The 18,410-nt window shown below is 43.1% G+C and overlaps 1 protein-coding gene across 1 annotated transcript in view; it reads right to left on the reverse strand.

Annotated features, from left to right (window-relative positions):
• The window catches only part of EBF2 (EBF transcription factor 2), a 172,301-nt gene that overhangs the window by 41,815 nt on the left and 112,076 nt on the right, over positions 1-18,410 (reverse strand). The window contains exon 7 of the mRNA XM_073325474.1: positions 5,182-5,263. Coding sequence (XP_073181575.1) covers positions 5,182-5,263 — 82 coding nt within the window. The remainder of the gene's footprint in view (positions 1-5,181; positions 5,264-18,410) is intronic.

Consider the following 18,410-nt stretch of genomic DNA (forward strand, 5'->3'; position numbering starts at 1 on the left):
CACTAGATGTTCTGACTTGCTCAAGGTCAAAACACGAGTCAAGGGCAGAGTCAGAAACGGAACCCAGAAGTCCTGTTTCCATCTCCTGCTCTAGCCATTAGGTTGCCTGTAAGAAAGATGTGTGTGTGTTGGAAATAATTTAAAATAAAATAATCGCAAACCATTTCACTTTGGAAATAGATGGTTTCTTCCCACAGTCGAAAATTGACTCCAGGATTGGTCAAAAAGCCATAAGTTAAGTGATTTTCATTGTGTCTTTGAAGCTCCTGCTCAGTAGCAAAGCACATTTCAAACAGTTGATGAGATCACAAACCATCTGGTGTTGCTCTCAAAACTGAAGAACTATTCTTAAAAAACAAGAAACAAAAAAGCAACCCTCCCCCGCCCCAAAAAACCCTACACTCTGTAGGCATCTGGAGATGCATTACATTTACAATTCAGTGTTAATTTAACCGGTTTGTTTTTCTATTTTTTTAAACAGGTGCGATATAAATGAAATGAACTTAGCCTTTAAAAAAAAAAAAAAAAGTAAATCGTACCAGTGCAGTATAATAGCTAAGACTTGTACCATTCCTATAAATAAGCCGGAGCCGACGCTTTGGATCCCAGCACCCGTAAACTTTGGTTGTGATCCAATTAAAGCCCAAACTCTGTGGTTCACGCTCATCTCTAATCATAACCATTACCTTGAGACTCTTCCAAGTTATGAGTAACCCAGCCTCTTGGGCTTGAAGAATTCCATAAAATATATCATACAGTGCAACTTCAATCTACATCATGTATGTTTGTGTGTTAACAGCAAATCCTGAGTGTGCTTCATGCTTTTAATGCACCCAAAATTCATAAGTCTCTTTGGGTGAAACCAACTCAATTTCAAGTGATGAAATCAGGTCAAATCATAACTATGTCAGTGTGGGGTAGGGGACTGTTTGTGTTACGTTTAGTAAAATGGGTCTCCAATTCCTGGGGGGGGGGGGGTGGTGGTAGGTGCTACCACAATAGAAGTAAACAAATAATGTCCCCATCCAGCAAATATTCATGCACGGTGTATTATATGAGTGACACCACGGAAGTCAATCTACTTATGTAAGTAAAGTTAAGCACCTGTGTAAGCTTTCACAGGACTAGCCCTTTAATAATACTCAAAAGCTCTACTAAGAATGTATTAAGGAAGCCCACTGAAATTCTTTAGATCTGGTCCACAAATAAAACCAAATTAATTAAATCAGGAAAATCAATAAAATAGCTGTTTCCTATTTTTGCCTAGAAGTCAGACTCTGCTTTACACAGTTATGATGGTCTCGCATTTCTAGGATTGACAGCTGTCTTCTCTAACCTCATAAAAAAAAAACCCTGTCACATTCATTACCTTTGTTGATGTAAAGCTTACCAAGTGGAATTAAAATGAGCGTGTTTGGAGTGTGAGAGCACAACCAATATTTTGGGATGACTCGCATGTTTAAACTTTTGACACCAAGGCAGATAAAACAGGTGTTCGCACAAATTAAAAGAAAAAGAACTAGGTGGAGCTAGAAGATGAGAATTCCCATCCAACTGCTCTTTGCACCCTACCCACTGCACCGCTCTTAAGAAAATCATTGCCCACATTCATTTTCTATCTTTTCCATGCAGATTTTGGTTAGGTACTTATTCCCTTGTCCTTGAACTCACCTAAATTTCAGGCTCTATTAGAAATTGGGAACGAAGATAGTTTCCTAGATACACAGTTCTGAGCAAACCTGGACTAAGATCCTGCTCTCACTGAAATAAACAAGATTTTGCCATTGCAGTGGGAGCACGTTTATTACTTTGGATCAGAGTCAGGCTGGCATCATGATTTTGACACAGAACTAGAGAAACCTAGGGGCCTTGACTGAGTCTCTTGATGAGGTTTTAGGTTTGACCCTCAAGGTCGAAGTGAAACTCTGAGGATATAAACCCATGTGGGCAAGAGACCAGAGGGAGTTCAAATAAGCTCTGTGAAACAAAACCGGAGAATTTCATTTGGCTCCAATTTTCAGGCTTGGCGTAGAGCAAGGTAGAAAACCCAGAAGGAGAAGGAGTCTATCCCAACTCATTTTCTTCTCCAATAAGCTGCTGATTTTAGTATACAGTTCAAAAGCAATGGAGAGGCATGTGTGAGAGGCATGCCAGGCGGATGGGCTCAAGGCATTCCATTGGTAACCACGTGAATGACTAAGGCTGATTTCAGTCTCCTTGTTCCATGTTCAGCTAGAAATTTAAATTCATTCAGGCTCCATATCATCACCACCTTGGGATCAGAGTCAAACTGGGAGCAAGACTGATGGCTAAAGATTGACCTCAGCCAGAAAATCTGGATCCAGATCCAAACTCTTCCACGGTTTAGGGCATGGTCCGAACCCAGGGGTTCGGTTTCACCTACTGTAGAGACGGGGTACGTGGCAAAACACTGAAACTAGATCTAAAGTTCAGGTGTTCTTGGATCCAGAGTCTGGCTTTGGGGCAGCCTCTAAGCAATATTATTTTTATTTATTTATTTTTATTGCAGTAGCGTCGAGCAGCCCCGGTCACTGACCAGGGCCGCCCCATTGTTCTAAGCACTGTACAAACGCAGAACAAAAAGACAGTCCCGAACGGTTTCGTTTCACTACATTCCAAAATCATTCTCTCTCCATCAGTCTCCGTACTGTACTCGCTGGCTCCCATTTATGAGCCATAAGATGATTTTTGTTCCTGTTTCAGATTTTTTCCTCGCATCTTGGCAGGCAACATCTGGGATCAAAATAACAATCTATGCTCCTTTGCTGAGGAGGGTTGCCATTAAAAAGGCAAGGTTCATTCGCTGACAGCTAACAGAGTGTCGTATCCAAGATATCATCAGCATTCCCTAAACTTAGACAAGGCAATAACTATGGAGTATCTGAACCCCTTGAATAGTAATTAGAATTGGTCTAGTTACTATTTATAAATAACTATTTTTCCCCACTAAAAATTCAACAAAAATGAACAGGTTTTTTTGTTTTGGTCTTTACATTTTTCTCTGACATTTTTGAGCTTTGCAAATTGAAAAACTTTTGTTGTGTTTGTTTTCAGCAATCAGAGTGTTCAGTTTTCAGGTTTTCAATGGAAATCTGAAACGTTTTGAGAACGATCCTTTTGGGGAACATTTCTATTTCTGAACATTTTCTGTCCAAAAACCATTCTGATGAAAAATTTTCAACCAGCCCCAGCAATAACATTCAGTGCATGAAGCATCTTTCATGATGATGGCCGTTGTATACGGAAATATTTAGTGCTCATGTGGCTCTCATTTTGGGCAACTAGCAGTTCCCATTCTTTTCAACCTGCCCCTTCATCTTTAAAGTGCTTTACAAACACTGAGTGTCCACTCCTACAGCCCTTACTCACACAAGTAGCCCCCCTCAACATCAGTAGAATTTTTCATGTGAGTAAGAACTGTAGGATTGAACCCAGTAACCAATCCTTACAATGTATCTTGTAAGTAGGCATGTTTAATTTTTATTTTATAGATGGGGAAACTGAGGCATAGAACCATTATTGGGACCTGACCGAGGCCACACAGCAACTCAAATGCAGAACTAGGAGTCTAATGCAGGAGTGCAGGTCTTGCAGTCCCATCCTTATTCTTCCAGACATTGTTGTCTTTCCCAACTAGACCATGCTGCCTCTGCAGGAGAGCAGCTTGGCTGAGAATTTTGTTGCTGATACATGAGTACAGAGAATACTGCTTATTCTCCCCGAGCTGTATTGGCTTTCTATGCATTTCTCTTATGCCCATCACTGCAATATCTAGATACCCAAGTTAATGAACGAGGCCTCACATAACTCCCATGAAATACGATCCCCATTTTACAAATGGGGAAACTGAGGCACAGAGCAGTGGCATGATTTGCTCAAAGGGCTATACAGGAAGTCTGTGGCAGTCAGAAACAAAATCCAGTTCTCATAAGTTCAGGTCCTGCATATCAGCCAGACAATGAACCTTCCCCTGCCCAGCTGATCCTCCGTCACTGACGATAGAACAGATGATGAAAGGAGCAGACATAACAGGAATATCAATAATAAATAATAGCACCACTCACTTAGACAGTCCTTTGCATCTGCGGAGCTCAAAGGGCCTGATTCAGCAAAGCACCTGAGCATGCGCTTAAGTACTTTCCTGAATCAGGTCCAAAGAGATTTAAAGAGGTCAGTGAGCTGCATTATCCGCATATAACAGGTAGGAACTCTGAGGCACAGAGACATGGAATGACTTGCTCAGAGTTGCACAGTGTGTCAGAGTCAGGGACAGAACCTAGATTTCCTGAGTTGCAATTCGGTAACCTAGTCACTAGACCACATTGTCTCTCTGTACATGGGATACGGAGGAGCCATTTTTAAGGTCACAGTTCTACGGTGACCTCTGGAATGTCACTTTTCTCACCACGGAGAGTGCTCTGCAGTGCTTCCAGGCAGCATTAGAAATGGTTATCATTTGTGCGAGGGATGAATTACAGGTGCAATATTTATTTATTAAGTCTAGTTGCTTAAAATATTTGGGGTGAGAGAGGAGAGACGGTGTCTGCCTTTCTCTTCACCAGGGTTTGCAACCTGACACACTTCACCTCCCTCTGTGGTTTTATTAGCTGGTATTCTCAATACATCAGCGACAGCGATGATGAAACCAGGGGCAGATTTCTCTGCAAAGCAGCTGGGCCATTGTCCCATGGGTCTTGTTGCTTTGCCGTGTGAGATCTTAAAGTGACCATGACAATTTTGGCTGCTGTTTTTAAAGAGGCTGAAAGGGAGGGTATGCAAGAGTTAAAAAGCGGGGGAGAGTGGGGAGTAGAAGGGAGGGGTGCTTGTGTACCATGTACACAGCTACTGTGAAAAATTCTGAGGCATCTAAGTATCACAAACATGATCCCTGCTGTGGGTGTGAGTGCTTTGCCCGAGGGTGTCAAATCAAATATCCACCGCTGGTTGGTACAGTACATTGCCCCCTCTTGGGGATTCAGAGGGGGTGGGGGGAGAAGAAAAAAAGGTTTAAATGCAGCAAATGAAGAAAATCTTTAACAATATCTGAAGTGGTTTATCATTTATTGTCACCTTGTTTATTATGAACAATATAGGTGAAAAAAAGAATGGGGGGAAAGAAAGGAAAGCAGACAACTTAATATCAAGTCTCCGAACGCTTACCTGGAAACGTCTCATGTCTCTGGGGTTTCCTGCTGTTTTCAAACAATTCTGATTGCACTTGAGGAAAAATTTCAAGAAGAATCTGCAAAGAGAAAAGACTGTGTCACTTCTATTAACAAGAAACTAACATCTAGTATTATTTTACCTGCTTTGCATTGATGCAAGCGTGCATCATCCTGATGTACGTGAGGGTATATAAACCAGACTGTCTGAAAAACTTAAAAATAAATCACATTTCTTGCTGAAATTTGTTACTTATAAGAAACATCTAATGTGATTCTAAATGAAATAGGAAATTAAATGTCCTCTTTTGGCTAGATCCTTAGTTGGTGTAAGTCAGCCTAGCTCCACATAGCTACACTGGCGCATACCTGCTAAGAATCTGGCATTCTATTTTTTGAAGTGTCCTTACTTGTGGACTGCCCTTTCTGTTTAGCCAGTTTCCCTTATTTCTTCTGTTGTCTGCGTACGTCTTTTGTGCAACAACATCGGAGGATAATGCTATTGTAAAAACCACAACGATTGGCAGGGTAACTCTGGGGCAGGTGAAAGACCTGAAACTACTTTAAGCTCATTAAAAAAAAAGCTGACCAGATTTCATGTTGACAGTTAGTTACTAAATTTTTATTAAAGATAAACAGAACTGTTGACCGTCCAAATTACAATCTTACATAATAGTAAGAGAAAGGGTGACAAAAATAGAAATTAAGGGAATATAGCAGACCCAATGCAGAATATAGGTGATGATTTAGAGTAGGTATACATGCTGGTGCTGTCAAAGTTATCAATGATTTTTTTTTTTCTGTCAAATACACCGATCCTTCGTACTTTACAATTCTGCATGGTCGTAGGTTGTCATTTATGTAAGTTGCATTTCCAGCACTCTAGGCAGAAACTGCCGAACGTTATGAACCACAGTGCTTGGATTTTGCGCAGCCTTGACATGCTATCACTCGAGAGCCGTTCTCAACAGGCCCTTCCATGTGAATAAGCAAATCCATCTTTCTAATGATGGCTGCACTGATAAGACTCATGAATTTCAGGAGTGCAAGGGGTTAACACAACCGTTTGCAAACATTTTCACTTTTCAGATACAAAATACCCCCCAACCATGCTATCACGATCCCAGCGTGACAAATGAGAAATATTTAAAGTGTCCTCCATTGTGAATGTGCACAACTTCCGTGATTCTGTTCTCAGAGCACATTTACATTTGGAGAACAAAACAGGTTGAACTGGGACAAGAAAATCTGTGTAGGCTACGAGAGGGAGGGAGGACGCATGAGTATAGGAGAGAGATTTTAAATAGTTGAAGAATTGGCATGGAATACAGTGAACAATTTATTTATTTATTTCGCTTGCTGAGTGCTTTTCTTAAAAAAAAAGAAAAAGAAATCAGCTTTTGCAGTAAGTTAAAGTCCCAGGTGAGCAAGGCCTATTTCCCTTTCTGTTACTATGACAACGATTTTTTACCGCAGTCCCAAAGTCCCTTCAGAACTCACACATTCATGCCTTGAATTAGAACTTTAAAGGAGAAAGATGTATATTTTCCAGGGTTTACCAACAACAAAATAATAATAATAATAAACCAGAAATCAACTTGGCTTCCTCACCGCACTTTTTATTTACGCCTCTCAAACATCCACTCCCCCCAGCACACAAAATAAATACTTAAGAATCTGATTCCTTTCTATGTGTCTCAAAAAATAACAACGGCAATCCTCCCCACAACCCGCCCCCCCCCGAAGAGATTAGAAAGATGGGCCCACAACAAAAATACCCTCCTATGGGGTTCTGCTGCACTAAAGGGTTCCATTATTTTTAAACCAGTCTGAACCTTTTCTGACCCTTTCTCTCATATGTTTCACAAAGGAAAACTATCATTTTAGCCCAATCATTTGCTGCTCGCTTTCCCTTTGCTCACAATTGTATTAATTCTTGGTTCTGTGTATGCTGCAGATAAAGGTAAAAGCACAGTGTCCGTACTGCAGTCTCTTTTCACTTTGGTATTCAAGTTCAGCAGTGGAAGATGGATCAATGCTCCGTTGTCAGAGGGAAACTTCTATGAACAGAGCCCTAGTCACTTGTCTGTACAGAGAACCCAAAATCATACAAAACTTCATGTTTTACGAGCAGAGCTGAGTGAATGCAGCAAAAACATATTCACTAATATTCTTGCAAATAAGTCCAGTTGATTCCTTTTGGTGTGGAATTCACGATCCCTTTTATTTGAATTTTTTGGCGAGAAACATTTTGTTTGCAAATATGTTTCCAGAAAGAAAAAACCCTTGTGCATACTAGCACGCGGGAATATTTGCAAGTTCAAGCCAGAAACGCTCTCGCTTGCAAACACTCTTTTTGCTGCGTTCAAACCATTACAAATGCTGGCAGATAATCTGCAAAAAGACAACAGGACCTCTCCTGTTTAGGAAGTTTAGGTCATCCAAGCTGGGAAAACAAATAATGTCATGTGACCGAAGCAAGCAACTATCCCGAACAAATATTGGAGACCATTTGCCAACAAACCATAAGCTAACTATTCGTAGAGTAATTGCAAACAAAGTCTTAAGAATCATGACCTGTTTGTGGGTAACAGGCAAATGGAAATAAGGGCTAAATTAATCAGAAAAATTATTTCCAACTTCAATTTTTTTACCTCTTTCTCTTCACGTAGGTCCACACAGACAGAAATTCAACCCAAGTAGAGCCTCTTAGAACCCAGGAAGGGAACCAAACCCAAAATATTTGGAGCCAGATCCTCAGATGGTGTTAATGAGCAAAACTCCATTGAAGTCTGAGCCACCAACTGAAGATCTAGACCATAACTTTCTTTTTTTAATTAAAGAAAACCATTCATTGCTCCTTGTAGGCCTGATCACCCCCTGTGAGATGCCAAGAGCCCTCATCTCTCATTGACCTCATTGGAACGGAGACCGCTCAGCACCCCAGCACATTGAGGCTTCGGGGATCTGCCCCAAGATACTCAACAACTAGTGATTTGCAGTGCCCCATCCAAGACATTTTAAAGGGGCCTGACTTTCAGGAAATGCTGAGTCCTGACTTTCAGGAAATGCTGCTGAAAATCAAACTTTAAAGTGTCTTAAGCTGGCCCCCCAACATCATTAGAGTCACCGCTGAAAATCTTAGCCAGGGTATTTAATATTTTAGCGTTCTAGTATCATTCTGCCATTGCCTACATTGTGGCTTATGACATTTATATTTTCTTCAGAGCCCAGTGGATATACTAATGTGCTTAATGTTTCCCCCCTGGTTTTAGACTTAAACACATGCACAGAGGAATTTTCATCTTTCCTCCAGTTGAATCAGGTCGCTCACTCTCTCCTTTCAGGTATTTTCCAGTCAATTTTAACTGCAACTGGGCACCCGTATAAAGTATTCGGCCTGTCATTATATATATCCATATATATCTTAAATGGTTGCATCTGGGAAAGGCATTAATATTTATTGAGGCATTACCATAAAAATGAAATTTTTTGGTGGAGGAAACAGAGGAGGCAAGGCTTAACATTGAATGAAGTTGATTTAGGGGTAACCGGAGAATTACAGAGGGGCTTTATTAATTTTTTTAAATTAGAACCTTTAGCAACTTTTTGGACTTAACCCACACATGCATCAAGAAAAGAAAAAATTGACCCTCTTTCTTAGCTGGCCTTTGTTCCTCCATAAGAACCATGCTCGCTATGGGTTTAGCAGACTGCTGAGTTTCCAGCCAAAAAGTGAGAGATATGGCTCATTCATACTGTGTATCAGCGTTCGAGGTACTGAGGGACAAGCAAGCTAACTTTGAATGACTACCACTAAATATCTGGCAGGGCTATAGAAGACTTGGGTATTTTAATGCATGTGCATCAAAAATAATTAAGAGATGTTTTCGGCCACCATTTTTTAAAATTCTTTTTTGTTCCTCCTCAGATTAGGTTCCTCTGTCCACAACCAGAGAGGGCCTTGGAGGGGTCATGTTGGAAGACCCTGCACATACTACCAAAAATCTGTTTTAGTATCCTGCTGTCACCAATTATTGGTAAAGTACTGTACCACTACGAGGCTCTGTATACAGAAACGGAGAATGGTCTAGTAGATAGGGCACTGGACTAGCACCCAGGAGACCTGGATTTGGTTCTCAGCCTGGCCACCGACTTCTTGTGTGACTTTGGGCAAGTCACTTAATGGCCTGGGCTATATAGGAGGAGATGGTTGGACTAGGTGATCACAGAGGTCCCTTCTAGCTTTAGAATCTATTAATCTACCCAAACCTCCATTTCCTAGCTGTAAACTGGGGCCAGAGACTGCCTCTTAGTGGGTGTACATAGAGCTAAGCACAGATCTCAGCTGGCATATCTAAGCACTAATATAATACTACTAACAATATAACTATTAAAAAAAACCCAGTGAAATCAGCTTTCCTCTACCAAATGCTTATATTCTAAAGACCCGATCCTTTGAGGTGGTGATATCCCTCAGCTTCCATTAATCTCAGAGCCGAGGGCAGTCAGCACCTCACAGCGCTATGGTTTAATGGCACAAGTACATACAGCAGGGGAAATAATAAAGTGCAATGTACAGACATTACAGCTTGTGGCACTGAGGACCAGGCAGGATTTTAGCAGCCAGAGGAAGCAGAGGGAGGGCACTTAGCAATGATTAATTGGGAGGCCATTCTGACACGTAAGGAAAGGCACGGAGGAAAGGACGCCATTGGGAGAGGGAGAACGAGATGAAGGGACAGAAGACAGAGCAAGAAGTGGAGGCAGAGAAATGACCTTCTCGCCTCAGAGAAGTAGATTGGGCAGAATTGTGGAGAGATCTGGAGGGGACCAGAAACCGGACCTGAATGCAGACGCATGTGCAGAGGGTAATGCTGGTGTCAGGACCTGATCCCAAGCTCGTTGCCAAAGACTGACAATGATGCCAACATGATTCTGATCAGGCGGAGAGAGGCCACTTTCTTGGTTTCCCTGGCATTTAAAAAGACTATGCCTGCCCCACTCCCTTTTAAGTTGCAGGGCCCAAATATCCTGCAATTACCTTTTATTTGGGCCCCAGCAGACACATCATGCAGGGAGAGTTCTTGCCTCTGCCACTCCCTGCAAACCAAACAGCTACAGACAGGGCCTCCTGTCTGGCATTTGCCCGGGTGGGACCCAGTCTAACAGGTCTTTTCCAACACTCACTCTCCTAATCCCGTAGGAGCACGACCTAACATTTCAATGGGAATGCCTCCATGCATCATGGCGGCGGTGGTGGGGTGTGTCTGTGGAAGGCTGTGTCTGTGGAAGGCTGTGGCGATGCCTATCCTTTCTTAATCTCTATTCTCCAGGGATTAAGAAGAGTCCGGTTCAAAGCCCACTGACATCAGTGGCAGTCTTTCCATGACTCCAGCGACGTTTGGATTGGGGCACCAAAGAGCAATCCAACATGCAGCAGAGGGAAGTTCATTTTTTCAATCTATTAAAAAACAAACAAACAAACCAACCCACAAGATTTGGGACTTGTCAGTCTTCCCATTTGGAGCCACAGAAAGACTTGACGTTTTGATAGCCCCGTCCTGGGGCTTCTAAAGTGTTTTATAAACTTCAGTTCATTTAGCCACCCTAAGGCCTTTTGAGGTCCAGCAGATGTGGGTGACTGTCACCATTTTACAGATGAGGCAAGTGCGGGCCAGAAAGGGGGGAGGAATTGCTCCCCACCCCATGGCAAGTCCGCTGTAAAGCTGAGTCAAGAACTCAGCTCTCTCAGTCCTCTGCCTTAACCACCCTTCCTCTCACCATTTGATTGCCTGCTCACAATAGTGCCGCTGTTTCAGAGGTGAAATATCAGGAGAATTCCAGAGATGTGATTTCATCCTTGTAAGTGGCTCTCCTGGGCATTAAAAAAAAACAAAAAAAAAAACCGCACTTGAAAAGCAAATCCAGAGACAAATTGGGTTTATTTGGCTTGCTGTGGAACTCGGACTCACAGCCCTAGTAACTTTCTCGCACAAGAATGTACCTACTTCACGTTTTCCCGCAAATCCTATGATGCTATCATGTACCTGGAGATCGTGAGATGACGACATCCTGCCTCCAGAAACTGAAGTGTTACCAAAAAGTCAGAGCATGAATGTAAAAGAAAAGCGCTGTGCTGCTATTTTGAATAGCCTTGTTTTAATGTAACTATATTAATATTAAACAGCCCAAGAACCACGTCAGAAGGATCATAACATGAAGGGTTTGATGCCAGCTTCACCAAAGCAAGGAAATTCTGAACTCAGGGTCTCAGTAGTCTCTTAAGTCACCCATGTGTGTCTTGGAACGGCAGGCTCTGAGGTCGGTGCGACACGTAACCTAACCCGATGCTACAACACAAAAGGAACGACAAATGGGAAGGGTTTATTCTGAATTCCCTGCTTTGGTGTGGACTCAGGTCTTGCACAATTTAAGTAGGGGTTTAAAATTGGTTAATTGCATTTATCGGATATCATCATCTTGATGAATATCTCAATATCTTCTGTATAATCTGCACATTATTCGCTGGAGTCATTCTGCTCTATGTCAGCACGGATTATTAGGGAGTCAATCAGAGGACCACCCACTTCTTCAGCAGTTACAGGCATGGGGCACTTCACAACAGTAATCTACGTCATACGTGCACTGTACTGGTGTAAATAGTGATGGATGCTACAAGAATACCCCCTCGCAGTTGTACGATACTACACACTCAACAGTTAATTTATCTTCACCACACTCCTCTGTGCTAGCTGCTAACCTCCCCCCTCCCAGGTTACGGATGTGGAAACCAACCCATGTAGGTCAAGTAACTTGCCCAGGTTTGTAGCGGGAGCCGCTGTTGGCCGAGGGAATAGAAATCAAATGACTCGGTCCCGGATCTGTGCTCAGGGCACGAGACCATGCAGAGATTCCATTTGCACAACAGAGGCTTTTTAAGCAGGCACATTGTGGCTCCATTCTAGGGTGCCCCCGACATTGCTTTGGAAAATCAGGGAGCACTTCACTCCCATCAGATAAAATCGCCTGCTCCAATCCACAGGGATAGAGCTACAGGGGCACCAAACGGCAGCCCCACTTCTTCTCTCCAACCAGCCCTACGCTGCCGGTGTAGAGTCAGAGCAAGTGCTGAGCTCAGGGCTCCGGCTGACGTCAGTGGGAGCCAGACCTGCATGAGGGAGGTGCGCAGAGATGCAGCGGGGGTTTCAGAGAGTCTGATCCAGTGTCCTCATTCAATTGTAATATGTACAGGAACTGTCCTCCACATTCTTGAATCCCTGCTCTGCCTGCCTGTATTTTCCCTGCTTTAGACAAAGGGTATGGGCCACGGCAAGGGTTACAGTACCAGGGTGTAGATACTTGCTACAGTGACAAAAGTGGTTTTTCTGTCCACCTCCTCGCAATGTCTATCCCAGGGTTTAGGTCAGCTTTACTACGTTTCACATCCCTGAGTGACATAGCTAGGTCTCAGTTCAGGCCTCAGACTCCTTCTGCCCAGCTCTCAGGCTCTTCCTCTTCCTAAACCTCAGCTTTCATTCCCCTATTAGTTTCATGACTCCATCCTTACCAATTATGACTGACACAGTCACCTACATCTCTACCAAGTTACCTCTCTCTCCTCCAAATCCTTCCTTGTCCCTTAGCTTTCCAGCACTGATCTCTGCTGTTACCCCCATTTTACAGAGGGGTTACGTGATTTCCCCAAGTGTTCTGTGGAGCACTGGGAACTGAACACAGTTCTGCTGAGTCCCAGTCCAGTGCCTTACTCACAAAACTATCCCTCCTCGCACATCCTCTCTCTCTCTCTAGAACACGTGTGGCCAAACTGGGGCTTGTGAGCCACATGTAGCTCTTTTACAGTTAAAATGCAGCATGAGTATGCTCCCACGTTCCCACCCCCCATTCTCCGCCTACCAGACTGGGCTGGGGGAGCTCAGGGCTTCTGCCCCATGGTGGGGTGATGGGGAAGTCCCGGACGACTAGAAAAAGGCTAATGTAGTGCCCATCTTTAAAAAAAGGAAGAAGGAGGATCCTGGGAACTACAGGCCAGTCAGCCTCACCTCAGTCCCCGGAAAAATCATGGAGCAGGTCCTCAAGGAATCAATTCTAAAGCACTTAGAGGAGAGGAAAGTGATCAGGAACAGTCAGCATGGATTCACCAAGGGCAAGTCATGCCTGACGAATGTAATTGCCTTCTATGATGAGATAACTGGCTCTGTGGATGAGGGAAAAGCGGTGGATGTGTTGTTCCTTGACTTTAGCAAAGCTTTTCACACGGTCTCCCACAGTATTCTTGCCAGCAAGTTAAAGAAGTATGGGCTGGATGAATGGACTATAAGGTGGACAGAAAGTTGGCTAGATTGTCGGGCTCAACGGGTAGCGATCAATGGCTCCACGTCTAGTTGGCAGCCAGTATCAAGAGTCGGTCCTTGGGCCAGTTTTGTTCAATATCTTCATAAATGATCTGGAGGATGGCGTGGATTGCACCCTCAGCAAGTTTGCAGATGACACTAAACTGGGTGGAGAGGTAGATACGCTGGAGGGTAGGGATAGGATACAGAGGAACCTAGACAAATTAGAGGATTGGGCCAAAAGAAATCTGATGAGGTTCAACAAGGACAAGTGCAGAGTCCTGCACTTAGGACGGAAGAATCCAATGCACCGCTACAGACTAGGGACCGAGTGGCTCGGCAGCAGTTCTGCAGAAAGGGACCTAGGGGTTACAGTGGACGAGAAGCTGGATATGAGCCAACAGCGTGCCCTTGTTGCCAAGAAAGCCAATGGCATTTTGGGATGTATACGTAGGGGCATTGCCAGCAGATCGAGGGACGTGATCGTTCCCCTCTATTCGACATTGGTGAGACCTCATCTGGAGTACTGTGTCCAGTTTTGCGCCCCACACTACAAGAAGAATGTGGAAAAAATGGAAAACGTCCAGCGGAGGGCAACAAAAATGATTAGGGGACTGGAACACATGACTTATGAGGAGAGGCTGAGGGAACTGGGATCGTTTAGTCTGCGGAAGAGAAGAATGAGGGGGGATTTGATAGCTGCTTTCAACTACCTGAAAGGGGGTTCCAAAGAGGATAGATCTAGACTGTTCTCAATGGTAGCAGATGACAGAACAAGGAGTAATGGTCTCAAGTTGCAGTGGGGGAGGTTTAGGTGGGATATTAGGAAAAACTTTTTCACTAGGAGGGTGGTGAAATACTGGAATGCGTTACCTAGGGAGGTGGTGGAATCTCCTTCCTTAGATATTTTTAAGGTCAGCCTTGACAAAGCCCTGGCTGGGATGATTTAGTTGGGGATTGGTCCTGCTTTGAGCAGGGGGTTGGACTAGATGACCTCCTGAGGTTCCTTCCAACCCTGATATTCTATGATTCTATTACTAGGGGCTTCTGCACTGCGGGGGAGGGGGGTGTCTAAGGGATTTAGCCCCACAGAGAGTCATGGGGGCAGAAACCCCATGCCCTGACAGGCACTGCCCCATGGGGCAGGCTGTGTGTGTCTTGCTGCTCTCGAACTTCTGAAGATTATTGTATGAGGCTCAGTAAATTTGGCCACTCCTGCTGTAGAATAAAACACAACATTCCTTGCTGTCCTGTGGCTGGGGTGTTTTTAAGAGCTCATTTAAGTTCTAAACTAAGAATAATCAAATGTAAAGCTACAACACACCACCCAAGCCCAGCCACATACAGCTCAGTAAATGCAATGTTTATCGGCACATATTTTGCACATTTTTTGCTTTATACACTAATTTCTTCTCTGAAATAGATTGTGGTCCGCTGTCAGCGGACAACAACAGACCTATAAATCCAAGGCTCCGATTCTCGCCCATTTGGTAAACAATTCACTTATGAGGTCTAGCAAAATGATCCCTTCTTCAAGGAACTGGGATTGCACGAGCGTGCATTGCCTGTGACATACACAGGCACTTTTCAGTGCTGCATGGCAACACTCGCTAGGAAAGAGAATCTCCAAGGAAAACCTCCTTGTTTTTTTGCACTCTGATGAAAATCTGACACCATTAATGAAAATAATAATTGAACTCTATGGGCTCGAATTGAAAATGAAACACAACACTAACAGCGTGTTTGTAATTGCAATTGTTCTCCAAAAAAGCCTTTTGAGGGCTTTTTGCAATATTAGCAGTTTCCCTTTTTCCTTCGGGTTTTCCTTCTACTCCAAAACTTTCCAGTAACTTACAAGACAATGGCTGAGAGCTTATTTATACAGTAAAATCCAGATTATTCACACCATTTGGCCCATAACCAAATGTGTTAGCATAATCAGAAGTCAGTACACAGGAAGTCAATAAAAACAGGGGATTGGGCTGGCTGCTTGTTGGAATGTAAGGTTCAAATATTATTCTGATTTGTGCAGTAGCACTTACAGGCGCTAGGTAGTCACATCATAAGAGAATTTAGAGTCTAAAGAGACAAAGCAGACAAAGGGAGGGAGGGAGGAGGGATTATTATCCCCATTTTACAGATGGGGAATTGAGGCACAGAAAGATTAAAGTGACTTGCCTGAGATCACAGAGCAACTCTGCAATCAAGCTGTGAATTAAATGAAGGTCTTTCGCATCCCAACCTGTGCCTTTACCACGTCCTCTCAATAGAAAAGCAGTGGTGACACTTCTGTGTCTGAGAAAACTAATTCTGAACAGGATTTCAGACGAAATTCTCCTCCGTTACATCCACACTTTGCACTACGCAATCTCAGTTACACCCATGCCAACTTCTGTAGTGCTCTGTATTTTTGGTTACACCCATACCTTCTTCTGCGGTGCTTTACCCTTGTAGCTACACTGTACAGATCTTTGTAGTGCTATGGCCTCCGAGTTATATTTTGCAAACCCCATTGGCTACAAAGAGATTTGCATGCGGTGCAAGCGGGAGGAGAAGTTGACCTCCATTCATTTTCTCCAGTGCAGTGACTATTGCTTGGAAAGTACAAAATTAAGTTATTTGGCACCCATCTAACCCAGTGAATTTATCTTTGGATTCTTCCACCACCTCCTTCACAAAAACAATCCATGCTAGGCTGAACTGTGAACACCAATTACTGAACTGTGAACACCAAGTCTTTTTGCTGCTGATTGGTCCACTGGTTTTTACTATTGCTGCCAGATGGTAGAGGCCAGAGCATAAAAACTCTCTACCCTGCCATTAATTCAGCACTTGGTAATAACTTTCCCGTGACTCCAGGAGATCGGAACGTTGGGCAGACGTGAATGTTCGGAGACAGAATCAAGGTTAGGCACCTATTTTACACCTGCCAGAGTGGATCTCACTCAGATGAATGCTCTCACTCATCTATGAAGTCAAGAGCATTGCGTGTCCCTAAACTGTTGTTGTATGGAATAAATATGCATTCATTTGCCGAGGAAGCAGAATGACATCCAAGCACCTTGGATCCAAATACATCTTTCCCCTTCCTCCTCCAAGGTCTATTCAGTTTGTAGTTTTACACCTATTGTACTTATGGGTCTACTCACTGATGACCTTGAATCTGAGCACTGGTGTAACGTTATATTCCTCTGACAGATTTATAGATTGGCAGATAAGGGTGCATTCCTTCCCAAAGACAGGACAGCATCCAATGTTTGTTAGCATCATTCAACTAAAACTGACTTTTCACCTGCTCCCATACCATATGCAGCTGCAAATTTTTAAATTAAACTATGAAGCCATGCATAAATTTACATATATTACAGACTAGCCTCTCCATTTAACATGCAAATGTACTCCAATGTTTCAGAACACCTTCTGTCGCTAATTAATTTGCTGAATTATAATTAGACTAATCCTGCATAATTAATAAGCACAGATTTTTTTTTAATTTCTAAGCAGCTTGATGAGATCATTCACTTCCTTCTATAAACTGCTAAGTAACTGTTAAAAAAAATCTGGAAAGAACATATGTGAAAAGGTATGTTTGATGTCGCATACAAATTCAAACTAGCGGACAAGATACAAGAAAGTCAAGATTAATATAGGTATATGGATGAAGCAAACGTTCAGACCATTATTTTCAGAGGCAGAGACTAATGTGCTCTTTGTCTCCATGTTTTCTTCCTTGGGCTTTTACCTTCTGAGATCATAGACTGAGACGGGAAAGGATTACAGAACCGTATGTAGCATTAGGAGATGATATGATATTAACACGCCCTTGTATATCAAAACACTCTGCCTGTACATGCTGTGTGAGGATAAGCTCCTTTGATGGTATTTGGAATTGTTTTCATTTCAGCTGCCAAAACCAACGGAGATCATTCTAGTGAAACGATTAAGTGTCATTAGTACTAGATCCATTCAGTAATGATTAAAATGAAGGGTCTCGCTTTAATGCTGAAGAGCTTCGTCTCAAACAAACATGTGTGTCAAAGTGTTCCAAAAAAAAAAAAAAAGTGCCATTGTATAGCGCAGCAACATGACTCGGTGTCTATTCCTGACTTGCAAGGCTACCCTAATGCATAAAGGAGACCAAGTATGGAGATCTCAACAAGTGATTTAATTGTGCAGAAAAGGGGCAGCCACACACGCAAAAAAGAAATCTGTGGACTGAGCACAGGTAGAATTTTGTGGGATATTTAGCAAGCGATCATGCAAGCTAGAAATAACACAGGTTCAGCTTGTAAGGTTCTCATTTAGTTTTCACTTAGTCCTTAACTCAATTAGCATCCCCACTGAGCCAGGGATTCAGGGTTTGATCCACACGGACGGGATCAGGGGAAACGTGTTCCCTTTCTGAGAAGTTATTGAACCATTTAGAATCAGCAAAGAGATGGCTTGGGAAGGGGGATGGATTTCACTTAGTTCCACCCCAAATAACTGAGATCAACCACTCTCATGCCAAGAGATACGTTTGTTTGGAAAGGGGCATGATGCACCAAGACGTTGAAAAACGACCAGCGATTTTGGCTAGCCAACTGGGGACGCCATAAAGGGGCCTGATTTTCAGAGGGCAGGTGCTCAGCATTTTCTGTCAATCCGGCCTCCTCACCCATTTTAGGTCTCCTCATAGAAGACTGATGTGTATGAACCTTAGATGCTTAAATTATATTTAGCTTCAGACTCAAGGCCAAGTTAGTTAAGGAGAAGAAAAGTTATCCAGACCTTCTAAACCGCACCGACCACCCACACTGAACCCTAACCACCTGACTGACAGGGTGATGGCAACAAACTAACAGGTTGCTCCATGTCATCCTGGAGCTAGACG

Source organism: Lepidochelys kempii, chromosome 26 (assembly GCF_965140265.1).
Source record: "Lepidochelys kempii isolate rLepKem1 chromosome 26, rLepKem1.hap2, whole genome shotgun sequence".
Lineage (NCBI taxonomy): Eukaryota > Metazoa > Chordata > Testudines > Cheloniidae > Lepidochelys > Lepidochelys kempii.